The 25,941-nt window shown below is 40.1% G+C and overlaps 3 protein-coding genes across 3 annotated transcripts in view; 2 read left to right on the forward strand and 1 right to left on the reverse strand.

Annotated features, from left to right (window-relative positions):
• The first annotated feature begins 5,650 nt into the window (after positions 1 to 5,650).
• LOC126400017 (leucine-rich repeat-containing protein 18-like) lies at positions 5,651 to 7,416 on the forward strand. The gene is made up of 3 exons (XM_050060419.1): positions 5,651 to 5,849; positions 6,237 to 6,498; positions 6,707 to 7,416. Exons 2-3 carry the CDS (start codon positions 6,241 to 6,243, stop codon positions 7,118 to 7,120), a joined length of 672 nt encoding a protein of 223 aa, XP_049916376.1. The 5' UTR covers positions 5,651 to 5,849; positions 6,237 to 6,240; the 3' UTR covers positions 7,121 to 7,416.
• Positions 7,417 to 10,771: 3,355 nt separating this feature from the next.
• On the forward strand, positions 10,772 to 21,164 carry get4 (guided entry of tail-anchored proteins factor 4). The gene is made up of 9 exons (XM_050059607.1): positions 10,772 to 10,962; positions 12,098 to 12,176; positions 12,970 to 13,051; positions 14,674 to 14,823; positions 16,034 to 16,172; positions 16,565 to 16,705; positions 17,084 to 17,159; positions 17,532 to 17,604; positions 18,615 to 21,164. The coding sequence occupies exons 1-9, from the start codon at positions 10,823 to 10,825 to the stop codon at positions 18,704 to 18,706; spliced, it is 972 nt and encodes a 323-aa protein (XP_049915564.1). The 5' UTR covers positions 10,772 to 10,822; the 3' UTR covers positions 18,707 to 21,164.
• vps35l (VPS35 endosomal protein sorting factor like) overlaps positions 20,074 to 25,941 on the reverse strand; it is a 17,429-nt gene continuing 11,561 nt past the window's right edge. Inside the window, exons 23-31 of the mRNA XM_050059606.1 lie at positions 24,739 to 24,837; positions 24,553 to 24,630; positions 24,291 to 24,405; positions 23,930 to 24,069; positions 23,592 to 23,757; positions 23,370 to 23,488; positions 23,083 to 23,232; positions 22,856 to 22,956; positions 20,074 to 21,867 (exon numbers count right to left, since the gene is read on the reverse strand). Coding sequence (XP_049915563.1) covers positions 22,858 to 22,956; positions 23,083 to 23,232; positions 23,370 to 23,488; positions 23,592 to 23,757; positions 23,930 to 24,069; positions 24,291 to 24,405; positions 24,553 to 24,630; positions 24,739 to 24,837 — 966 coding nt within the window. The 3' untranslated portion in view covers positions 20,074 to 21,867; positions 22,856 to 22,857. The remainder of the gene's footprint in view (positions 21,868 to 22,855; positions 22,957 to 23,082; positions 23,233 to 23,369; positions 23,489 to 23,591; positions 23,758 to 23,929; positions 24,070 to 24,290; positions 24,406 to 24,552; positions 24,631 to 24,738; positions 24,838 to 25,941) is intronic.

Genomic DNA, 25,941 nt, shown 5'->3' on the forward strand with positions numbered 1-25,941 from the left:
GGGATATGGCGAAATCATAATATATCAGTTAGCCCTACTGTTCGGCAAACAAATGGGGCTTAGTGCAATGAATACATCACCTTGTTTTTTGCTCTGATTGGCCATCGTGCTATCCAATTGTGTGTGGCGGCATTTAATATGCCTCGGTTAGTGCAGTCCCTTGGGTAGGAAGGGTGTATGTATTGGTGAGGGCCAGACTCAAAATCTGTCTAGATTTGAGTCTGGATTTCCAGGCTACTTATTTTCTGCAATGATCCAAAATCCAGTGGAAAAAAATCCCATAGGCTTTTTGACAGGGGCACCAGTGCAATGCGAACTTAAGTGTCTGCTTACAGAAATACGTCATCACTGGAGCACTTATAAACTAAATTAATACTTAATAATAACATCAAAATTTCTTTCAATAAAGTGCCATGTTGCTGATCCAACATCAAAACCAATCAGCTCTTACTTGGGGAGAGACAGGGTTTTCCTATCGTAGCTCCCATCACTGTTGACATTTTGAGCTTGTTAGCTGGCCAAACATAACTAACAAAAAAGGCTGTTTGTTCATTAGCTTGTTATCCACTGTAGCTAAACCTAGCTAACTAGCATTTCTTTTTTTAGCTGCAGTAGCTAACCAACTAAGTAGCATTTGTTGTTAAGTTTGTTAGACACTGTAGCTAACTGTGTCTAAATAGCATCTGTGGTTTGGTTTGTTAGCCACAGTGGCTAACCATAGCTAACTAGCATTTGTTGTTCAGTTTGTTAGTCTCAGTAGCTAACCATAGCAAACTAGCAAGTGTTGTTTAGCATGTTGGTCATAGAAGCTAACCATAGCAAACTAGCATATGTTGTTTTAAATGTGCTTTATAAATAAAGTTTGAGTTGAGTTGAGTTGAGTTTAGTTTGTTTGACACAGTAGCTAATTATAGCTAACTAGCATGTTAGCTACCATGGCTAATTAGCATCTGTTGTTCAGCTTGATAGCCATGGTAGCTAACTATAGCTAACTAGCATGTGTTGTTTAGTTTGTTAGCCACAGTACTAACCATAGATAAATACCATGTGTTGTATAGTGTGTTAGCTACAGCAGCTGGCCAGCTAGCATCTGTTTTTTCTAGCTTGTTAGCCACTAAAGCTAACCCTAGCAACTAGCATTTGTTGTTGAGTTTGTTAGCCACAGTAGCTAAAAATAGCTAACTGGCTGTGCTGTCTGCTAGTACACATGATTAAAATGCTAGTTAATGTATTACATGGCAGTGGATTAGTCAAATGTTGAATGTTTTTGTTTTCTAAATAAGACTGAGGTCTCTTCTTTCTTTCTCTTTATTTCTTTGCCTTTCTCTGGGCCTCTGTCATGCTCACGAAGGCTTAGATGCACACACACACACACACACACACACACACACACACACACACACACACACACACACACACAAACACTCTCACACACACTGCTCACATTTCTTATCATTAGACGTAATCTGAACTGCTGCATGCAGTACCTCACGCAATTAGGTCAGCACCATTTCCTCCAGTGTGACCTGCATATATCCTGACCTGTATTTCACACTGCTGCGGGAAATGACTCAGGCTTATAGACCATATTATACTGTCGCCTGCTGTTTTAGGGGAATTGAAAATAAATTAAAAAAAGAACAAAAAAATCCCACAGCAAGAAATGGGCAGGTCTGGTTAAAAAAAGAGAGGAAGTAAATGGCTTTGGGTTTTGTCTGTAGTTTAACATTACAAAACATATGGCATTTAGTGGCTACGTTTTCCACAGTCTACCATACCATGGCTGCTTTTTCTTTGACAGACACACTGGAATCTAACCTCTAACCCAAGCAGATTTTCTCCTTTCTGTGGGATGATTATTTTTATTGCCATGTTTCAAGTGTGTGTTTACATGCACATGATATTCCCGCCTTGATGCGGTATCGTAAGTGACCTGATTTTAGGTTGCTGCATGCAGACTTACATATAATAACCAGATTTGAATAACATCGTAGACCAAAACTTTGATGAGAAACATAGTTAGGATTTCCAATTAATCAGGTACTGCTTTCACTTTTAGAATTTGCAGTATAAGCAAACTTTCGTGCCATGCAGAGTTTTGTGATGCTTTTTTATAGCTCCACTATAAAAAATAACAAAAACACACTATGTGGGCTGACCTGGTTTCATTCAGCCGAGAGCCTCTGCCACACAACATGGAAAATAGGGACTGTGACATGCTAAATCTGTAAACATGAACACCCAGCTGGTGTGAATTATTTTAGTGTGTGCTTTTACCACTCTGTGACATGTCACGGTGTCAGTCAATCATGTCCATGACCTTTGAACCACACATACTAGTTCATCATAAGTCATTCTGACTCTCATTTGGCTGTTAATATTTTGCAAAGGTGGTGGTGACAATGGTCTGTAATATATCTTATTTATCAGCTGTTTTTTTTTTGTTTTTTTTAACTTTTGCCACCTTTTCTATGTGTAAACAAAATTGTGCATCCCAAGATCCTCTTTCAGTTCTTTGTTAGGGTTCATGTCTGTGTGTGTTGATCTTGACATCATGAACCTGATTCATGGTAAGCCAGGAAACATTCAGGTTCACGAGTCAAAAAGGGCCTGGTCACATGACTTTTTAAGCACTGTTTTATATCGCAAACATCAAAATTCATGTGCTTACTATTATTCACAAAATGGCTTTATAAACAAAACTAAGAAATTTAATTGCAGAGATGCGACACGACACCTTGCAGCATCTTAGGGTTTTTTGCCAGAAACTGTACTGATTTCAATGTATGCTGTCATTATACTGTGGTGTGTATAAAGACAGTACCACCTACTGGCATATAGGAGGTACTGTCTAATATTCATTCAAGTGAAAGTGTGTCATATGAAGTGCATCAGGCTAAATTTAGACAACTGAGTAATGTCTGAAGTGCGACTACAGTATGTGATACATCAAACTTACTGCTGACACAAGTCTGTGGGTGTGTGTGACAGAAAGACAGGGCGAGATTCATGCAGCATGTGAATGCTGTATCATATTAAAGCCTGGTAAAGGGGTCAGACTGGAAACTATTTACAAACACAGCAGTGTTAAGCAGGTCAGTACTGTATACTTTCTACTTATATTTAGGGCCCGAGCACTGACTGTTGCGAAGACCCTACTGACACAAGGAAGTATCATTATTCTCTCAAATTAACTGCATTTCTGAGGGGCTAAAGGTGAGGGTGCAAAACTTGGCACACATATCAGTACTAAAATTTTGATGTTTTATGGGTCTCATGCTCAGGTGTGGCAGAATGGCTTAACAGTGTCCTATAAGAGTTTTCAACGAAAAGCCCCCTCCTTCAAATTTGAGGAAGATCAATGAAATTTGGTATGCAGATGTATCTTCTCCAGACTAATAAAAAGTCTCTTGGGGCCATACCCTGAATTCAACAGAAAGTAAGACATTTTTAATTTTCTGTGTAGTTTTATAGCATTTTTGGCCATTTACAGACACTGAACTCTTACAAACTCCTCCTAAAGTTTTCATTTGATCAAATTTGGTCTGTGCAATCTGAAGACCTTAACAATTTCAGTTCAATTCAAAGCCAATTCAAAGCCCAGTACCACAAATCACAATTTGCCTGAGAGGGCTTTACAGCATACAACATCTCTCTGTCCTTGGACCCTCACAGTGGATAAGGAAAAACTCCCCAAAAAAACTTTTTACAGGGAAACAATGGTAGAAACCTCAGAAAGAGCAACTGAGGAGGGATCCCTCTTCTAGGACGGCCAGACGTGAGATAGATATCATGTTCTGAAAAGTTGTTAAAAGATGAATAGTTGTTAAAAGCTTTTGTTTTCATGCAACAATGTTACCTTGGCATGGCAACCGTTTTATGCGTTTGGCCATAAGTTGTTGTAACTTGAGTGTACATGATCCAATCTGCCTAGAATTCTCAAATTACGTAAGAATCCTAACCTGAACACATTTTCATGCTGCTATTGAGTTATAGACATAACATGACCTACTGGCAACAGGAAATGACATGTTTTATACTCTGATGTGCTCCTCCTAGCGGGTTGACCCACCAGATTGATCAGATCCACCTCAAATGTGGTCAAAAAAACTTTAAGGTGTTGATGATGCATTCTTTTGAATATTGTGGGTTTTGGTGGACAGACATTGCCAGGGCTTGATTGTCATTTTTCATGTTTCGCAATGACACAGGAAGTGAAGGAAATAACTCCTGCGCACAGTGTCAACTGACAACTGGCCTGTATCCCATGCAGGTAGGTTCATCAGTGCTTGCAGCCTTAACTTTATTTGTATTTTTTTTTTTTTTACAATTATTTTTAATGATAATAATAACTTTGTTGTATTTTTTATTGGCAAAAAAGATTTGTAACTTCTTAAAACTGAATTTTATGTTTCCAAATAATTTATTTAGCTTTTTAAAAAATAAAAATAAATAAATAAAAAATCACCATAAACAAACATTTAAATCAGATTTAAATTGTTCTAAATAGTGGAGCATAAGGGACTTCTGGGATCAATTATGAGAGGAAAAAAAATCAAACATTGCTGTAATTTCAGATATAAAACTAGAAATGGCCTGTGTGTTGGTCAAAACATGTTGGCTGATTTTAAGCCTGTTTTTATTGTTCCATAATGAACTAGCCCTGTGATTGAAGCTTTTTATATATTTTAGAAGAGTGCCTTGGATTTATCATTTTTCTTATTTTGGCCTGTTTGATTATCAGAGGTTTTCTTCCAATATGTTTATTTTAGGGCTGTCAAACATTTAATTTTTTCTTAATCACAACTGCTGATTTCAATAGTTTAGTTTTAATTGCATTGCATCCACATTAACAAAGTGAAGCAATTCTTACCAGAGATGCAAAGAAATGTGCTTTATAATTTGAACTTTCTTAAATAACGCATTAATGCTGACAACCCTAGTGTATTTCCAACAAGCAGGATATATAGGACCAGTTTATGAAGGGAAATCTCTAAATAGGCTGCAGCAAATTTTTTTTTAAATCTTTACATACAAAAATTACATAAATATGCAGTGTAAAACAAACTGTAGATGAGCCACTAGAATGTCAGCATTATTTCTGTAATAGCAAGTATACAGTGACTGAAAAAAGCCAATGTAAAGTAATGTGTAGGTTGACTCCCATGGAGGTGTGAATACACGTATTGTTGCAGTGGAACTGTAATTGTGTGTTTTTTTACGATGAGGTTTGGAAGAGGTAAAAGAAAAAATAAATACATGAGCAGGGTACAAAATCCACTGCATACTTTTCCTCTTTTAGTTTTATGGACTGCTGGAATTGTCCACTTAAAATCAAAATCCTATATGATCAGCAGATCAGTCCCCCAGCTTTTCTTAGACACGTAGCAGGCCTACGTAATGGATCAGTGAGCAACATCAACACCTTCATGTGTAATGTTTTTTTTTAAACAGAATAATCCTAGAAACAGTCACTGTAATCCGTCAAAATTTCCTCCAAATACATTCACCCAAAGAACAAAGTGTCCTGCTGTAGCTGCTCACAGCTATAAAGTCTCCTGAGAGCAAAGAAGTTGCCTGGGAACTAAAGAAAACAGATTCTGTGTCTGGTGAAGTGAGTCAGTATGACAAACAGCTACTGCACAACTTGTCTGCTCTCGCCTCGTTTAAATACAGTCTGACTGGATTTATTCATAGCTCAAATCTTGATGTAGAGTGTGATTCTCAGGCTGGAGAAAGAGATCAAGAAGTTAGGTGACACTGATGTTGCAGTATGGGTTTGGAGTCCTTTTTGTCTCCTTCCTGGTATTCGGTGTGCTGGATCGAAGAAGACAGACTCATTAAAGCTGGTAAGATATTAAAAAGTTTCTTGATCATGAAATTATTTGTGTCATTAGAAATGTGTTTAAAGCACCCAACCACTGACTTTATTCTTGAACACTCTGTTTTTCTGTTTTTGAAGGCTTCTTTTTCTGTAAACACTGATCACAAATTGTAAATAAACCAGAATAAAACTCCTACATAGTCTTAGTTAATTTACTTTGTCATGGAACAACGGTGATGATGTTGTGGATATTTAAGAAGAGAGGTAAAACTGGACTTTGTCTACTGTTTCAGTTGGCTGGACTGTGTTGGGTAACATAATCTTGCAAACCGGTTCCACTGTCAACTCCGTCACAGCGCATTACTGAACCCTGTTAACTACAGACCTGTCACTGTCCCGTGTCTCCGTGCAGCAGGATGGCCAAAGGAAAGAAAAACAAACAGGCTAAAAGTAAAACCATTACCCTGAAAGTGGCTCAGAACTGTGTGGAGTTGACGCTGGAAGGTAAACGTCGTCTGAATCTCAGTTTTAAGGAGGTTGCCGTGGTGCCAAAGTGCATCCAGAAGCTGTATGATGTGGATGAACTTGACCTGAGCAGGAACCTGATCAGAAAGGTCCCCGACTTTATTGAATATTTCATCCGCATCCAGGTGTTGGATCTGCACAGCAACTATGTGAGTATGACAGAAAACTATTAGAATAATTTTGGTTTATTTGACTATTTGCCTTTGTTGGTGACACAAAACAGCTGTTTTATATACTCTGTGGCTCTGGGGTCCTAGGTCTAAGAAAATAACCCCTACAATGCAATCAGAGTCACCTCCAATTGGGCTTGGATAGTTAGTATTGAAATCACAAAATGTGTCAATGTTTTTATTGCAGCTGGAGCAGCTCCCCGAGACTATCGGCCGTCTCCAGAACCTGCTGGTTTTGAATCTGTGTAACAACCGTCTGACGAGCCTCCCCAGTGAGCTTGGCCTGCTGAAGAAACTCCACACCCTCAACCTGGGTCTCAACCAGCTGGAAACTCTTCCCTCCTCCATCGGCGCTCTGAAGGAGCTCCGCCACCTCGGCCTTTCTGACAACCAATTCACCCGTGTCCCTGGCTGCCTTGCGAGGCTGAATCAGCTGGAGAAGGTCAACCTGGACAGGAACCCCATCCTCACTGAGAAGGCACCGGGCCACAAGTCACTCATGATAACGGAGCAGCTTTACCTGGTCAAGGAGAGCTCCCTATGTGAGGACTGCCTGAAGAAGTGCCAGACTGAGAGGAAGAGGGTGGAGAAAGGGGACTGAATTACTGTGTCTAACCAACATGAAGACTCAGGATGACAGGGAGATGCACAGCCTGGATCACTGTAAACTCTAAATACTACCTAGTGAAGTGATTTAGGTTTCACCACAGCACCATCTGCTGACATCCACTGGACTTACATGATGCATTGGCACTGTTGTTAACTGACTTTTATGGAGCTGGTATCCAGTGTTTAGGGCAAAGACACTCAGTTGGGGGAAATGGATGCTTGTGTTTTTAACTCAAGTTATATAGTTTAAGTGGATATTTTAGCAAAAGGCCATCTCAACCTTCGAAAGTTTTTCAAAATAAAGTATCACATTGTTAAAGTATTTATGTCCCCTAAAATGTCTGAAAGTTTGTTACTAATGAGGTGTTCTCACATTCTTCTACTAAGAGGGTGATGTCTGGGCACTTCCCTAAAATCTGAGGTTCGAACCTACGTTGGCTAGCTAGATTAGAAACGTCACCAATAGAGCGCCCCAGAAAGGACGTTTTTCTGTAGGCCGACACGTAAATTAGCATCACACTGGTTCCCTCATCAAATAGCCTATGGGATTTTTCCATTGGATTTTGGATTATTGCCGAAAATAAGCTTTGTGGCAAACAAACGTTTATGATGCTTATGTGTTTTCAGCAAGATAATCTTCACAAATGGTCACCACTTTCATGATTATTGAACCCTTAATTCAACTGCCACATGTAAAAAGCTAACGTTAGGCTAAAAATGAACTACGCTACGGTCACTTAACATCAACACCATAACAAGCCTGTAAAGCTGTCTTTAGTGCGGCACAGTATGATGACTTGTTAGCAACCACCTTGTAAAAGACACTTAAAAGCTTCAGAGTTCATGAGTGGAGCATTTACTGATGAATATTATGTCGTTGAACAAAACGTGAAAGTCTCTTAAGCTTGTGTGAACCACAGACCTTGTTTCAGGTATCTAACCAGGGGCGTCGGTGGCTTAGTGGTGGAGCAGGCGCCCCATGTACAAGGCTGTTGCCGCAGTGGCCCGGGCTCGACTCCGGCCTGTGGCCCTTTGATGCATGTCACTCCCTCTCTCTCTTCCCCCCTTCACACTTAGACCCAGTGGCTAATCTTGGTGGCCAACCACCAATGGCAGTTCCTTTAGCATTAGCTACATTAGCATTAGCTGGTAAACATTACGTGTATTCACTTTACATGAGCTTAAATTAATACAGAATTATGTTCCCCGAATGTGTTAGTGTCTGTTTATGAGTTTTAAGAAATCAGAAATTCTCTTTTAGAAGGCAAGCTAATTGCTAACACGCTTGGTTAAAAAGGCAAACGACCAATGCTTTGAGATGGCTGTCAGAGATGGCAGAGGTATGATCACACTTTCCCATCTGAGATGAACAGGTGGTGTTTTCCATTTTTTATTTTCCAGTCACATTAGGAAAGAGGATTAGTGTACCATTCATGGCACTGTTACCATTGGAACAGTGCCATGAACAGTAATTCATAGAAGGTATCATGGGGGCTAGGAATAAGGTAGATAACTTTAATGCCATGTCTATCACATGGCAGCTTATATATCAGTGTTAGCACATTTGATGCCTTAGGCCAGCTTCCCCCCGCTGCTGAATAAAGAACACAGATTTATGGAACAGATTTATTTACTGGTTGTTTTCTATTGACACACCGTCTCTTACAGCGGAGGCACAGTACTTGTGTTATTTTTCAGTAAAATGTGATTTTTGAGGACATAAAGTGACACATTTAATAGTGTTCTCTTTCCCCTATCATGAATAATAGGTAGAGCTGGCCTAACACATAAGCCACCAGAGGCCCCTAATAGCACTAACCATAACCCCTAACCCTGTCCCACAAGCAGAGCCAGGCAGCCCTACGCTCACTCAGGTGTCAATGTTACACACACATAATTTTACAATAATACAATGACTATCTCCTCTCTAAGTCAAAGTTTAGTTAAAGCTCTGAATTAATGCAAGAGGGAAAGCAATGGATTGACATTGAGTATTGAATTTAAAATGTTGATTAGCTGAGAATACTGGGCAGTTTCTATGCACATCTGTCAGTAAATAATAACCATCAAGTGTTCAGCCTGGCCATCCCACTGAGCACCAAACCGGATTTCAACACTAGTTGAAAACTAGTTGATACTGGGCCTGAACGTCTAAGACCTCTTTTCACCCTCTTTTTTTAACTAGCTAAAATGTGGTTACAACATCAGCATGTCACAAAAACAAATTTCTTTAATTACACTGATGATTTGTTAAGTTGTTCTGACTTGTTTATATAATGACGTCATATCCACAGCAACAACAAGCATGGCTAAAAGCGAAACTATTACCGACTCCGCTGTGGTTCCAAAAAGAAGAACAGCTTCAGTAGTGTGAAATATTAACTGTGGCGTCCTCAATGTTTTATGAACAGCTCTGGACTTCTCAGACTCTTTTAGCAAATTACAGCTTAGAGGGAACTCATTCAGCGGCTCCTCTGGCAGCGGCACAAAGGGAGAGAAAGGGAGCTGGTGTCGTCAAAGGATTTTGTCATAAACCTTTGGTAATTTAAACATACATGATGTTTGGCTCAACAAAAAACTACATATATGTGAATGTGCAATAGCCATTGTAGCATAACAGCCTGTCAGAGGTTACAGCGTGATTTTTAGAGGATAAATGGCAGAGCATAAAGGTCCAGGTGAAAAAAAACCCCTAACTCAATCATTCAGGATTTTTGCTAAAAAAGAAGGAAATCACCTGTTGATTTATATGAATAAATCCCAGGGGGCATTTTGTGTACTTGGGAGCTGTTTAAATGTGTAATTCTTGGTAGATTTTATTTTGTTGTACTATTTATATTGTATACAGAATCTGAATTCACTCTGAGTTACTGTTGTTGTCTACAAACTAAAGAAATGAGAGATAATTTCATTTTAGTTTTTACTGAATATTTTAAGGTAAACTGTAAATCAATTATTTTGTACATCAATTATTTTGTTGCTACTCTATCTTCTTAAACTAATAATAAAATATTTTTCACTAATCTCTCATATTATCAAGAATATATAAAATGCTTGCTGAGACAGTATAAATAGTATTTTATATTTTAAAATTATAAAAGAAAATGTTTTCTATACTTTACAGGTGATGTGCTTAAGTTTGACAGTAGACGATATGCTGGATCATCATCATCTTTAGGTGGTAATGGAGAAAATACTGAATTTACTGTGTACCTACTGTTTAAACTTAGTGTTGCAATTATGAGATCCCACTTTAGTCTTTACATGCTTGTTCTATTTGCATAATATTTGCAAGATGCAAGTTGGTTCAGTGCCATGTTAAATGACAACATGTTACATTAAGAGGGGCCCCAAAACCAAATCCTTTGGGCCTCCCATACGTCTAGGGTCGTCCCTGACAGTAGGGAATAAATAATACTTGGCTCGAGGGAGAGTCTACTCAGACAAACCTCACGAAACCATGTGATCATGACCACTTCACTAACCACACAGTCTTATTTCCTCTAACCTTACTATGTCCATGCTGCTTTAATGGTGCTTAGCTGGTCAAGTTTCATAAACTGTGTTGCCACTATCTCCCAACCCATAACCACAACACGCCGGGTACGGCAAGCGGGGAGGGTCTGTTTTATTTAAAGCTTTCCGGTCTCCCACTGTCAACACTTGGCTCGAGCGCTGCTGCGGAGCAACGACGATGTCTGAGCAGGAGTCTCTGAGGTGCTCCAGTGCCAGAAACCGTGGAGGCGTACAACGGGTGGAAGGAAAACTGCGAGCCAGTGTAGAAAAAGGGGATTACTATGAAGCACATCAGATGTACAGGACTTTATTTTTTAGGTAAGGCTCCGTTTCATGTCACTAGGTGCAGTTGTAATTGTCATTTGGTTTTGGGGCCTACCTGTTCCAGATCATTCCACTGTCAACCTTGCTTCTATGCCTGTCCGTTTGTGATTGGGTGAATACCACCACGGACCCACCCACTCATGTTGGTCCGGCTGTTCCTGTGGACAGCTGCGCTGTCAATCTTCAACAAACACAAAATGGGACTGCTAACTACGGCTAGTTAGCTAGCTACGTGTTCAGCAACACAACCAATGATAGCCGAAGCAGAATTAGCTGGGTCATTGATGCAAGACAGTGTTTAAACGCTAATGGAAAAACACTTAAAGTGCGAATTAACAGATTGTAGCGGCTAACTGCTTTGTTGTCGTTTCCTAAACATCTGTTGAAGCTGTCCAGCTGTGTTAGCATTTAGCCAGATAGCAACATACTGCAACGCCGCAGTCTGAGCTAGCTAACGTTATCTATGACTAACGTTAGACATGTAATTGCCCACTGTCAAGTATATTTATTTAATCTAGATTTGCAGCTGGTTATGCTTACATGGTCTGTAGTCAAAATTGCCGAATCTAGGATAAGGCAGTTATCAGTTACGGTCTCTTTTCTAGCGTCTGTCTATTTCATTAAGGAACATTCACACACCCATCAGTGGTTGCATACCAGGAGAAAACTGGATGCTGTTTTGGGTAATGAATAGATTAGAAGTGCTGCTATACTGGTTGGATATCTGCCTGGAGCATAGTTAACCAAAGAAGGTGATTTGTTCTGAATTCAGACCAGTGAAAGCCAGTCCTCCTTCATTGCAGAGTGGGTTTATTATCCTCCTGCCTCTTTGTCATTGTCTTGCTATTTCTCATGACTAACAGTCATGTTTGCAATAAATTCCTCATAAAGGCAAGATGGAAAAAATAAAAAAAAATGTTGCAGCTGCTCTGTGGTCTTCAGGAAAGTTGTTATACACATTGCAATACTCATGATACCTTGTTTTGTACCTCAAGCAAAGCCAGCGTGCACATATCTTATCTTGCAGCCCTGTGTGGGAATAGTCTTGAGTGACGCAAACAAACTTTGTGTCTGTCCCGATAAGGGATAATACTTCATGTGTAACGCTGGGGCTCCTGTCCTCCATCAGGTACATGGCACAGGCAAAACATGCTGAGGCCAGGGAGCTGATGTACAATGGCGCTCTACTCTTCTTCAGCTATAATCAGGTACGTACTACACTAGATTTCTGCCGGAGTAGCTGATCTGGTGTATCCCACACCAAGTGTTAAATGTCAGGTGTACACATGTTCATGGAAACACCCTCGACAGAGAAATTAAAATGTCATGTTCCAAAGTAGGTTTGTTGGGCAACTGTGTTTGTCTACTTTAGTATGATTGTAATACCAGAGTAGTGTCTATAAACTTGTCATTCACAAGTGACACGGTGTATGTAAGAATGAAACTTTCACTCTTCACATTGTACATAACAGTTTTGTAGTTTAGACCACTTAAACTGAGACCAAGACCAGAGTGTATCGAGACTGTGACAGGACCAAGACCAGCCCAGTGCAAGATCCACACAGCATGACACACTTGTGATAAAATCTAGACATGCAAACCGTAGTTATCCTCAAACTGATCTGAAAGATCCACATTTCCATAAAAACAAATGACTGGTGCCCTGTCCAGTCTTGAAATAAAATCTTGAGTCCTCTTTGTCTGAGACTAAGACAAGAACAAGTAAAAATGCAGTCGAGTCCAAGATGACACAGAGACTTTAAAAAAAGGGGTCTCGAGACCAAGACTATTCCCAAGTATTACATCATTGGTATATGAACTTGTTTTCAGAGTAGCTGCACTATTGCTGCACACAGATTATCAGGTTTCCAGCCCTAATCTAAGGTAGATAGATTGCTTAATTAAGCTTATCCTCCCAGCCCCCAAGTTGCTCATGTAAAACACCTAATTCCTTGAAAAATATGGAATAAAATATACACTTTATTGTGTTTTCATCTCCAGCAAAACAGTGCAGCAGACCTGTCCATGCTGGTACTGGAGGTGTTGGAGAAATCTGAGGCAAAAGTTGATGATGAAATATTAGGTAAGTGACAGCCTTCAGTCTGTGAAAGAGTACCTTCACTAAACTGTATTATTGCTTTGTAATAAGGTGAGAATAGATAGTTTCCAGATATGCTGTGCTTTCATGTCTACTGTCTTTTTTTTTTGTGTGAAAGAGAGTCATATTTACATCAGCTGCTTTGGGGAATTTGTAGGGCTGTAAATCACTGGTTTCATCATGATGCGATATTATATTGATTCTTTGGACAGTGATTCAGTATTTGCTGATATCACAAATTCTGCCATGACATGATTTCAATACCATGGAATTCAGGGGTGTGCGACCAATGAGACGATATCATCTGCCCATTTAACACAGTCAGTTACAGAAGAAGCAGCTACTCCTTTCTGTTTTGCTTTTGGCCGTAGCACAGTAATAACTTTCAAGGTTCATAGGCTAAATAATTTTTTTTTTGCTGGTCAGCAATAATGAGCTTCAGCACTTTTACATTGCATAAATTAGCCTCGCAGCTAGCAGACTTTTTCTCCACTTTTACATAACAAATGACATGTATTATTTATACTCTTTCTTACTCACCATTGGTTTAAGTCACTGTGTCTCCCAAAAGAACAGCACAGTTGAATTTTGGCCTGCATGCACGTTTTTTTTGTTTTTTTTATGTTTGTTTTCAGCCAAACATTGTTGAAACGGAACAGTTAATGTTGCTGTAATAAGAAGTTAGCAGAGTGAGTTGCCTGGTCGAGCAGGTACATTGTGTTTTATCTCGTAATGGCATTGTTTACATGACAAAAGCTTTGTCTGTTGACCTCTGTTTTTACTGAAATCCAAAATATTTCCACACTGCTGATTTATTCCAGAGTAAATAATGTCATCCTCTTCATCTTTTTCTTGGCTGCTGCCATTATCTGCCTGGTGCTGTTTGGCAGTGACACAGAATTTCAAAATAAAGGAGTATCCTAAAGATGATATGGATTGATGTTTTCACTTTGCATTGATAGTATTGTATCATTGAATTTATATATTAATCAAGACTGATAGATCATTACACTCCTAGAAATATGTCCTCATATTGTTACTGCACTAATTGTTAAACCAACAGACAGCACTTTTCACAGCAAGATTAACACGGCTTCAAAACACAACTATGGCGCACTTTAAATTTCAACTTTTAAAGTTGATTATTTCATTGTCAGTGAGCAAAGTAAAAGCTAATAGATTTAGCTTTTTGTGGAGGCGAATGAGGCTTTACAAGAACAATGTAACCACTGCAAAAAGAGCCAAAGTTGAAATGTATAAAGAGTACACATGAACATTATAACATATATATTTACAATATGTCCTGATTAATAAGTACTAGTCTTGAATGCAGTGAGGCATTTTTAACAGCTGGCATACCCAGAGTACAGTGGGTGATGGATTGTGCTTTACATATATAGCCAGTACAGATCCATTATTGATTGACCTTTACTGATACTACTACTTTGCTGATCTCCCGACTCTGTTTGGGGCATCTCTAATCACTTGTAAATGCTGCAGCATTACATCATCATGTCATTTAGAGAAGTTCGCCTTTCACGAGGAGGGGCGTAGAAAGGACATTCTCTGATTTTTGTTGGGGTTGTGTGTGTGTGTTTGTTGAACAGAATGCCTGGCTAAGCTGTTCAGCCCGATGGACCCGAACTCTCCAGAGAGAGTAGCGTTTGTGTCCAGAGCCTTGAAATGGTCCACAGGAGGGTCCGGCAAGTTGGGCCACCCAAAACTACATCAGCTGCTAGCTGTCACCTTGTGGAAAGGTAATCAGTTAATCATTTAGTTTATAAAGTGTGGAGGATAGTAACAAATGTGTAACACAGGTCACAATAAATACTGGATTTATTGATGAAACAGATTAAGAGGCTGGAAAAAGCAAATGTTTGGTGATAAACTGAAAATATTTGAGTCTCTCACATAATTTCTTCAATTATCCAAATATCTATTTCAGTCACATACATAAACATAAACAAGCCAACAAATCCAACACACAATGGTAGGGTATGGAGTGCATCAAATCACCCACAACTTTTTGTAAGCTCACACACCAGTAGCATTAGGATGCATGCTGACCCTCATCATGATCGGCCACTGTCCTCTTTCTCAGCATTGTCACCTGATAACACCTAAGGAAAGCACTTGTTTTATTCCCAAAATTGGCACATTCCAGCTTCCATAGTTTGACTCTTCTGTCTGTAGACCATATTCAGTGTGTGCTAAGGGTGTGTGTTCCCCTTGATACTGTTCCTAATGTGCAAGCTGCCCTGTCCCTGTATAAAAATTGGAGGGACAGTTCACCCCCCAAATCAAAAATATGTATTTTTCCTCTTACCTGTAGTGCTGTTTATCAATCTAGATTGTTTTAGTGTGAGTTGCCGAGTGTTGGAGGTATCAGTCATAGAGATGTATGCCTTCTCTCCACTGTAATGGAACAAGATGGCACTCGGCTTGCGGTGCTCAAAGCACCAACAAAATAAATTCGAAAAACAATGTCTCTTTCCAGAAATCATGACCCAGTTCCTCAAGATAATCCACAGTCTTTGTTGTGAGCAGTTTCATGTAGGAACTATTTTCTTGCTACTGAACTACACCTGCCAGCTGCATGATAGTGCAGAAGGAAGTGTGCATCTACTCATGGACGAGAGGCTCATGCTCGTGACAGCGTGAGATGTAAACATTAATGGTGTCCTCCTCAGCTGACCTAGGCTGAGCTAGCTGAGTGGTGCAAGTTGAACTAGCAGTGATGCATGCTTCCTTCTGCGCAGAGATTCAATTGGTTGGTGTAGTTTGGTAGCTCTTAAGCAAAAGCCGATGTCACAGCGTTTTCTTTGGTCATGTAGCACCAATTTCAAAAGTATTTGTGTCTTTTTACTGCATAGACAGCCCAGTTTGAAGAAGGGACTGTCTTTCAAGGAGTGAAATGCCTATTTGTTTAAAATATATATATATTTTTTTATATTTCTGTGTATTCAGAGCAAAACTACAGTGAATCTCGTTACCACTTCCTGCATTCGTCTGACGGGGAGGGCTGTGCACAGATGCTGGTGGAGTATTCAGCGTCACGAGGCTTCCGCAGCGAGGTCGACATGTTTGTGGCGCAGGCCGTCCTACAGTAAGTGAAAATATTTGTTTGTGATGTCATGCAATATAAAAGCAGAAATGACTTTCCATGTTTAGTTAAAAAAAATTCTAGTGCAGCTGTAGTCTGTAATGTCAGTAAATGTAAGCTGACCTGTTTGTTAGATTTAAGGTGTAGCTTTCAGAGTGTGCAGTGGAGAAAGCGGTATTGATGCATCCTCCTCCTGCATGTTTGTCCTGCAGTCAGATCCATTTTCTGTCTGTCAGCAGTTTCTTTAAAGTGCCTTTGATCTCTCTGTGTTTCTGGTCTACCGTCTCTCACTCTCTTATCTGTGTCACACTTTCTCTCCCATCTTCTCCTTCTGTTTTTATCCCTCGTCCTTTATCTATTTCTGTCCTTTCCCTCTCTGAACCTCCACCCTCCAGGTTCCTCTGCTTAAAGAACAAAAACAGCGCTTCCGTGGTGTTCAGCACATACACAGAGAAACACCCGTCCATAGAGAAGGGCCCTCCCTTCGTCCAGCCTCTACTTAACTTTATCTGGTTTCTGCTGCTGGCAGTGGATGGGTGAGTTGTGATAACACTTTAACACTAGATATACATACTGACTTCATTAAGACCTGCCACATATGTCTTATATATAATGTCTCACTCTGTTGTATATCTGCACAGACTCCTTCAGCAGTCCTGAGCGTGTAATAAGCTAATTAAGCTAGCATTAGCTGATCTCCTACTGCAGCATTAATCTCATTTGATTATGACGAATTTTGTGCAGCAACTACAGACTACCTCTCCATGTTGTGAGCCTAAGTATAACATTATCTGAACTACTGCTGAGCTTGTTCCTGGAGTGCTTTACAGTAGTTAAATGTTTGTGTTAGAAAAATGGATTTAGGATAATAATGTACACCACTCAAAGAATGTTTCTTCTCTTTATTTCTTCAGGGGTAAATTAACAGTTTTCACAGTGTTATGTGAGCAATATCAACCTTCCCTGAAGAGGGACCCCATGTATAATGAGGTGAGTGTTAGTGCTCAGGTATTTCTTCCCATGAATCATGTATGAAATGGCCTTCAGTAATGTAACAGCAGCTGCAATGCACCATGTGTATACCATATGTATTATCAGGGTTCCCAAAGTTGTGAAATTCCTGGAAAAGTTATGAAAGTCAAGTCAGTTTTATGTATGAAGTGCCAAATCATAACCGTTATCGCAGTCCAAGTTATCTCAAGACATTTTTCATATAGAGCTAGTCTAGGCCATGACGTCACACCCCTAATTTCAGTCCATGTAAACATATTTTGGCTGTAATTTTGTAACGTGTCTTATTCACAACCCTGTCTCTCTGTCCTCCTCTACCTCTTTTCTCTGTGATATCTTCTTGCTCTTCAGTATCTCGACAGAATAGGACAGCTTTTCTTTGGTGTTCCACCCAAACAGTCTCCATCATACGGTGGGCTGCTAGGTGAGTGAACAAACACTTATTTGAGCTGATGTTAAGGATTGTTTACACAGAAGTTCCCTGATCACCTGTGATTGTGTCACTGAGTTTAATGTTAGGTCTTGTTCCTTGTATGATCTGAGACGACATGCGGCTAATTAAATACATAAACCAATTGAGGCAGCATTTGCTCAGCGCAATTTGATTTTAATGAACGTTACGCGAGGGTTTTCTACCCTGAAGTTATCGTAAATAAGCTTGTGATTCAGTCTTTTAGACTGAGTGCAGTGGCTCCCTGTAGTCTTATTGTCAGGTGAATTCTTAAAAGTAGTTTTATAAGAGTTTTATTACATACAAAGCTCACAACTTAACATGACCAAAAACTGCCAAATAATGTTGTACTCAAACCTTCATCGACAGATTTGCCTCCCAGCAGTGACAGAAAAAAAGTGAAAGCTGTTTTAACAGAGATCCTCTCTGTTTCAACAACACACGCTCTCATAAAGACGACGCTTGTCTGTCTTAGCTTTCCTCCTAGAGAGTTTTCTAATTTGTGTGATGGGGACAAGATAAGAGCTTCTCTAAGATTTCTGCACACCAAAAGTCAAACTGGCCTGAGAGCTGACCTGCACACTTAGGAGTTGAAACACAGATCTCACTTAAACATATTTTATAAATATATGACATATAAGAAATGAACAGTAGAATAATACAAGCAGTAAATAAGAGTATACATTTCCATTACAGCAGTGTAGGTGTAGTGAGCTTAAGAGGTGCTGGTAGGCATTTTTGTTACCTTTTGAATAAATCCAGGCTAGCTGTGCTCATGCTAAGCTGACTGGCTCCAGCTGTATATTTCCGTACAGCTGTGAGAGTGATATCAGTTTTCTCACCTAACTCTCTGCAAGAAATTGAGCAAGTGTATTTCCCAAAGTGTCCTAACTATTCTGTTAAATAGCTACAAAGAACATTCAAACACCTTTTGAAAAAGACATCTCTACACAGAATATTAATCGCTGTGTTGCACCCTGCAGGAAACCTGCTGAACAGCCTGATGGGTTCGGGAGAGGAGGACGACGGAGCCGAGGAAGCCCAGGAGGACAGCAGCCCCATAGAGCTGGACTGAGCCTGCCCCAGGACAAAGAGAACAAACGAACACACACACACAAAAAAAAGAGGAAGACCACGCAGCCTCCCTCCTTCACCTCCACAACGAGGGCGGGGCGAGGCGCCGGTCCGTGTTTCCAGAGGCGTGCTGTTTCCAAAAAACCCCTTTCCACCCATTCAGTCTTAAAATCCAAGCAAGTATCAGGCCGCCAAAAACATCCCTCTCAGCACTGCCGGGACTGACTGCGCCAAACTGCAAACTCTTCCCGAGTTGAAATATTGTTAGATTATTATATTATTTTATTTTAATCATTATTTTTTGTTAGTGTGGGACTCTCTCTCTCTGTTTAGGGTGTATGATGTTAAACAAACTGTCCTCAGTGGAGAGGATAGTTTCACAAGTGCAAACCCTCTTCATGATGTCGCTGATGACATCATTATAAGAGGGTTTACACAGCTCACTACAATTACTCAACTGTTTTCTTTGCCAGTTACACAGAGCTCCATCAGAGCCACGGTGTTGCTGTTTGCATTTTTCAGCAGCTTTCTCTGTTAAAACTCGGCTTTCAGTAGATAATGAAATGTAGTTAATGCCATCTGTCATGTTCTCATCTGTTTGTCCTTTAGCAATATGGACAAAAAGACAACAGAGCTCTTTGTAAGTTATTATCAGAGGTCATCTTACACTTTGAATATCAACCAGACGAACCCTTTCTGCTCAGTGTCTCCTCCACGGGTCATTTCTATTTAAGTTACTGCAAACACACAGTTGTCTGTATACAAGTTGCTCCATTGTCGAGGTCCCGCTTTTCACTGTGCACTCGCTGAACTGCTGTTTGCATCTTCGAGAGGAATTGTGAGGAAAAGTCTAATTTTGGCATTTTTAACAGCTGCCAGGTCATTAAAACAGTCAGGCGATGAGGTGTTTGAAGCACTTAGAGTGTGTGTTTGGCTGGTTGTTGGCTCTGGGTGCTGGTCTACATGTCGCTGTGAAACATAAAAAGTCTAAGCTTGGGTTACCGTCCAAGTCTGTTAAGTGATCTTTATTAGAGGAGCAAAATGAGACACTGTGAAAATCTTTCTGTTGGAGTGAATTTTGCTTTTCATGTTTCAAAAGGCTAATAGCTAAAGCAGCTGGTTGCCTGACTGTGCCTGGCTCAGCCCTTCCTTTTCCTTATATTCCCTTTTTTAAGTGGCACTCCAACATCAGTTCAGCCAGTGCACACTCAGAAGCGTGATTTCAACAATAGCTACTGTTTATCAGTGTTATCAGTCCTCAGAGAATACACTGCTTGCTCCTCTCAACTCTTTGTTCTCATCTTTCGATCTTCTTTTTGTCCTCGTAGTGACATTCGATCGGTCTAGGTCTTGTCAGTTTTAGGATTTAAAAAAACAAAACAAAAAAGTCCTAACTGTGCTCCAGATAATCTTAAAAGAGGTCATACCCCCCCATGTGAAGACAAATTTTAATTTAATGCTAGGTTACTAGAAAAGTCCAGAGGTCTTCCAATGTAGAGGAATGTTTATTTACTTCTGTGTAATTATCTGTGTGGGACTATGGAACACCAAAATGGTCAATACTAAATACAAAATGACAATAATTGTATGAATCAGTGGAGTAAAATATTTAAAGACTGGTAAAACTCAACAGATTTTCAGGGAATATAATTTTAGGTTTATTTATATTAATGAATAATTTAAGAAGGATAAAATAATTCCATGAAAGTTAGGTAATTTAATACATTAATTAAAACATCACAGGTTAGTTGGGTCCCTTTTAAACATTTATTTTCATGATTACTTGTTTCATAAACTTCAATATTGGCCATTTTGGCACACCGTACGGGACCGGCTGGCTCAATGTCGTAGTGCGACAGAAGGACAGATAGAATTGTGTCGGGTTGTGAATGTAAACATGCTCTGCTGTGATTACATCTATCTAACGTTGGTATCGATGATACAGAGAAAGAAACCAGTGGTGTGGCAGTGGAAGGGTTAACAGCAGCGTTCATCAGAGACTGAAAAATAATAAACTACAAACAAATGTTTAAATAACTCAGCTTTAACAGTATTGTGTTCATTTCTGGTGTCGGCTCCTCCTGCTGGTCCCTCCGCTGCATCACTGAGGTCTGAAGGGAAATCCAGGCAAAACTGACTTTTAGGTTCCTCAACAGTTCACATTTCCTATGACATCAGTCATTTCATGCAACATGCTCTGCTACTCATATCACACACCTTTTATTATTCAGTGTCATAACTTCTTTTTTGCCAACCTGAAAGTCAGTTTTGTTGGACTTCTCCTTTCATTATTGGCAGTGAAAAAGGTGTGACCAAAGGCCCTTTGTCAGTGTCATCACGCTTTTGTTTTTTATTATTTTTCCTTTCAGAACTAAAGAGGAGTGTTTGCCTTTCAGATGATTCACTAATCAAGTAAATAAACTACAACTGAGAAGAGTTTGAGAATGTCTTGAAACAAACATTGTCCTGTCCACTTTTTTATCGCTTTTTATTGAGGGTATGAACAAAGTTGCTGCATGTGGTGCGAGGATAGAAAACCCAAATTGCCAAATTGCTCCCCCTGGGGGACCCCAAAGCGTTCCCAGGCCAGATGAGATATATAATCCTTCCAGCGTGTTCTGGGTCTGGCCCGGGGCCTCCTACCAGTGGGACGTGCCCGGAAGATGATCAGATGCCCGAACCACCTCAACTGACCTCTTTCGACGTGAAGGAGCAGCGGCTCTTCTCCGAGCTCCCTCCAGATGTCTGAGCTCCTTACCCTATCTCTAAGGCTGAGCCCAGCCACCCCACGGAGGAAACTCATTTCAATCGCTTGTAGCGATCTCATTCTTTCGGTCACTACCCAGTTCACGAGTTCATGACCATAGGTGAGGGTTGGGACGTAGATGGACCAGTAAATCGCTCTTCAGCACAACGGTCCAGCGCTGCACCCGCATCACAGCAGAAGCCACACCAAACTGCCGATCCATCTCACCCTAACCCTCGTGAACAAGACCCAGAGATACTTGAACTCTCTCACTCCCTCCCAACCCAGAGGGGGCTATCCACCGATTTCTGGCAGAGTACCATGGCCTCAGATTTGGACCGCTTCACACTCGGCTGCAAACCGTCCCAGTGCATGATGGAAATCACGATGTTATGAAGCCAACAGAATCACATCATCTGCAAAACACAGAGACGCAAGTTTGAGGTTCCCAAACCGGACCTCTTCCACCCCCCAGCTAGGACTAAAAATATATATACCAAAACAATTACTATTCAGTTGACAAGATGTTTAATAAGCAAGACATGTAATACATTTGCATTGTACTTTAATCAACAGGTTAGAAATCAACTCATACTTAAGACCGGTATTTAAATATAAAGCAGAATGATTGTTTATTTCTACAAATGCATGAAGAAGACACATTGAAAATACATAATGTTGCAATACAGAGAGCAGTTGTGGTGTAAGTTCAGTCAAAGATAACTAACTTTGTTTGATATGCAGGGGAACACTGCAGTGACCGGTGCAAATGACAGCAAAAATACAGTTCTGACAGATGTATCACTGCTTAAAATTATGTTTTGGACTGTGGCACGTTTTTCAGAATTTGAAGCCATTTTAGTTCAACAGAAAAATTAGGCCTAATCTGCAGCAGATCTGATGCATATTGGCTTGCTTGCAGTGTTCTTTTTGTAGAGAAGTCAGCAGCTTGTGACTTAACAGAACACAGGAAAACATGCAGAGGAATGTCATTTCACTTCCTTTGTAAACTTTGAATAATTTGTTCATTCATTTAACAGTTTTGTCGCATAGTTTATTTTACGTACCCCCAGGTTGTGACACTGAACAGGAGCAACAAACAAAACCTCACAGAGTTTCCTTGAAGGTTTCAGTGCAGGTTAATGTTCTACGATAGTTTAATGACATGCTATTGTACATTGAATGGAATTTTGGCACACAAACAGCTTTCAGTTCAGTCTTAAAGTATCAATTTTGGGTCTTTCCTATTGGTCCAAACTAACTGTAAATATTTAGTGCCAAAATGTAAAGTTAAATCTTCATAAAGTGTCCTCACACAAAATACATTCAGGCCTTTTTTTCTTTTTCTTTGTGCTTCACAGAAACTTAGTGCACAGACATTTTACAGATGATGTTGAGGTTTACGTTCAGGTGCGGGACTGCAGTTGCAGCCTCTGGACTGTATCCAACAGGTGGCTCATGTCGGCCTGCTGAGCCTGGTGTTTGATGTACTCCAGAGTCCGAACCTGGAGCAGAGAGAAGAGACAGGCTGCGTTCACACAAAGCATGTTTGCTGAAATTAACAAGTAGAGCATCAATTTAAATAAGTCTGGGTGCAGCTGCTTTAGAAAAGTGTAAAATGTCTCCCTCACCGAAACTCGAGTCTCACAGTATCCGTGTTTGTGGCTGAGGTTCCACAGGTTGACAGCCAGCTGGCTCAGCTTGTTGTTCCTCAGATCACCGTGAGCGAGCAGGACGCCAAACAGGGAAAAGGCCAGAGCGCCTTGACGCCGTGTGCTCTGCTGCAAGAGGGCGAGAAGAAAGCAGTGTTTTAGTTACTAGCTAGAAATTAGCTTCTGAGGAAAACATTTTAAAAGATGCACGAGAGGAGAAGAAGCGCTGTGGTCTTTTTGGTGGCAGTGAGCCGTTTCTGCCTCACCTCATCCCGACTGAGTGCCTTCAGGTGGTCCAGAATCTGTCCGATCAGAGTCTCACACAGCTTGTTGATCTCTGATAGAAACTTGGGGTCTCCTCCATAAAGTGTCTCATTGGAGTCCACTGAGACCACGAAAGAGGAGAAAGATAACATAAAAATTCCTGTTTTTTTTTTTTAGATCTAAATATAAGTGATCATTGATATCAATATCATTGATATTTTTACCTTTAGGGATGGAGTAGAGGTAGGTTTCTTGGCCCATGGCAGCCAGCAGGGGCAGAGCGCTGATGTAGACCCGCACCTTGGCGTCGCTGTTTTCCTCCCAGGTGTAATCTTGTACCATGTTGAGTAGACCGCGGACAAGGTAGAGCACGCCATGCTCTGGATGGTCCTGCAAGAATATTCACACATACATATTGGGAGTTTAGGGAGACCAGCCTGATGGTTTGGCACTTCTCTAAGTTTTAATTGAGCTGTCTGAAGAGAAAAATGAGGAAAAGCTAAAATGTTTCAGTTTTGGGCGATATATCTCTTCTTTCTGTTTCTGGAGAGGATTGTCTTACCGGGACAACTAGTAGTGTAGCCAGGAAGTTGTTGATAAAGTCCAGCAGGAAGGTCTCAGAAGAGCGAAGTTTTCCCTCCACGCTGATGGAGCGAGGAACCTCTGGAAGAAGACTGACTGCTGCCTTTAGGAAAGCATCCGCTGGAGGTGCAGAAAGGATGGAGGGGGAAAAGATGGAGGAAGGATGGGAAATAAGTAAATGATTGGGATAAAAGGAGAGAAGGGAAAAGTCAGAGGCAGATAAATAATGTTAGGAATTGCTGTTACAAAGCGAAATGAATCATTACCTCAGATTTTACACACAAAATAATGACCTGCATTTTTACTCCTCGTTTAAACTGTGAAAGGAAACAGCTGCTCACCCTGGGAGAGACACTGGTTTGCTAACGCAACCTGACCAGAGAGCAGATAGAGGCTGAGACGACTGAAGATGCTGCTGAGAGACGGGATGGTGATAAAACTGTAGGCAGCACACGCCTGGAAGAGAGAGGGGGATAAGTTTAAATAAGCATCTGACATTTGAAGCCGACGCTGGGCTCAGTGTTTCTCAGGAAATGCTGAGATCTCATTCTGTAAGAAGGAATGGTGGCCTGCAGTGATCAGATGCTGCTTGTGTTGACTCACCCTGACAAAGGCCGCTGTTTTGCGTGAGTGATTTCCTCTCATCACCCTGCTGGTCTCCATCGCCAGCTGGTTCACCGTCTGGAAATGACAAGGTGGACAGTGAGGATGGTGTGTGTGTGTGTGTGTGTGTGTGTGTGTGTGGATATCACACACAAATTGAACATACAAACAAAGATTTGTACTGACATGAATGAGCTGCACCATCACTGACTCCAGGTTACAGAAGGTGGCTCTGGCCTCCACACAGAAGCTCAACTGCTGCTCGAAGTCCCGACCAAAAGAAACCTGTACACACCGATGGACAAACAGAATATATGAGTGTAACAAGACAAGAGTACTTTTGCTAAACAATACTTACTTAAAGATGGGAAAATAAAGATTAAAGGATGCATTGGTCTAAAATCACAACTTTTTTTAAAACTGTAAAGTTCAAAAGAAATTTGAATTTGTATAATTTACTCTGCTGTGCCATACCAAGACCTCCATTGTTGTCAAAAATATATTAAAAACACATCAACAATGTGCACTGAGTGATGTTTTTTGTATGTATGTCACAAAAAATGCAATAAAAAGCCATAGCATAGTATGTCATAAGAAATGCCATTAAAAAAAGTCAAAGTATAGTATGTCGTTAAGAAATGCCTTAAAAAGTCATAGTTTAACATGGCATAAAAACTCATTAAAAACCGTCATAGTATAGTATGTCGTCAAAATCATGACAAAATGTCATAGTATAGTATGACATCGAAAATCATAAAAAAAATCAAGGTGTAGTACGTCGTCAAAATCCTGAAAAAAAGTCATAGCATGGTGTGTTGTCCAAAATTATGAAAAAAAGTCATAGTATAGTATGTTGTCCAAAATCCTGAAAAAAAGTCATAGCATAGTATGTTGTCAAAAATCCTGAAAAAAGGTCATAGTATAGTACGTCCTCAAAATCATGACAAAATGTTATAGTATAGTATGTCCTCAAAATCATGACAAAATGTCATAGTATAGTATGTCCTCAAAATCATGACAAAATGTCATAGTATAGTGTAATGGAAAAAATCTTAAAATGTCATAGTATAGTATGTCATCAAAAATCATAAAAAAAGTCATAGTCAAAATAATGAAAAAACGTCATAGTATGGTATGTTGTCCAAAATCATGAAAAAACGTCATAGTATAGTATATCGTCCAAAATCATGAAAAAGTCATAGTATAGTATGTCGTCCAAAATCATGAAAAAACGTCATAGTATAGTATATCGTCCAAAATCATGAAAAAGTCATAGTATAGCATGTCGTCAAAAATCGTGGAAAAACGTCATAGTATAGTATGTCGTCAAAAATCATAAGAAAAAGTCATAGTATAGCATGTTGTCAAAAATCATGAAAAAAAGTCATA

Source organism: Epinephelus moara, chromosome 13 (genome assembly GCF_006386435.1).
Source record: "Epinephelus moara isolate mb chromosome 13, YSFRI_EMoa_1.0, whole genome shotgun sequence".
NCBI classification, from domain to species: domain Eukaryota; kingdom Metazoa; phylum Chordata; class Actinopteri; order Perciformes; family Serranidae; genus Epinephelus; species Epinephelus moara.

Bases quoted from the DNA above. Each gene is read 5' to 3' on its own strand.
- get4 (XM_050059607.1), top strand. From the start codon at position 10,823: ATGTCTGAGCAGGAGTCTCTGAGGTGCTCCAGTGCCAGAAACCGTGGA. The intron at 10,963-12,097 runs GTAAGGCTCCGT...GTCCTCCATCAG, and splicing joins TACAGGACTTTATTTTTTAG to GTACATGGCACAGGCAAAAC. The intron at 16,706-17,083 runs GTGAGTTGTGAT...TTATTTCTTCAG, and splicing joins CTGCTGCTGGCAGTGGATGG to GGGTAAATTAACAGTTTTCA.
- LOC126400017 (XM_050060419.1), top strand. From the start codon at position 6,241: ATGGCCAAAGGAAAGAAAAACAAACAGGCTAAAAGTAAAACCATTACC. The intron at 6,499-6,706 runs GTGAGTATGACA...TTTTTATTGCAG, and splicing joins TGGATCTGCACAGCAACTAT to CTGGAGCAGCTCCCCGAGAC.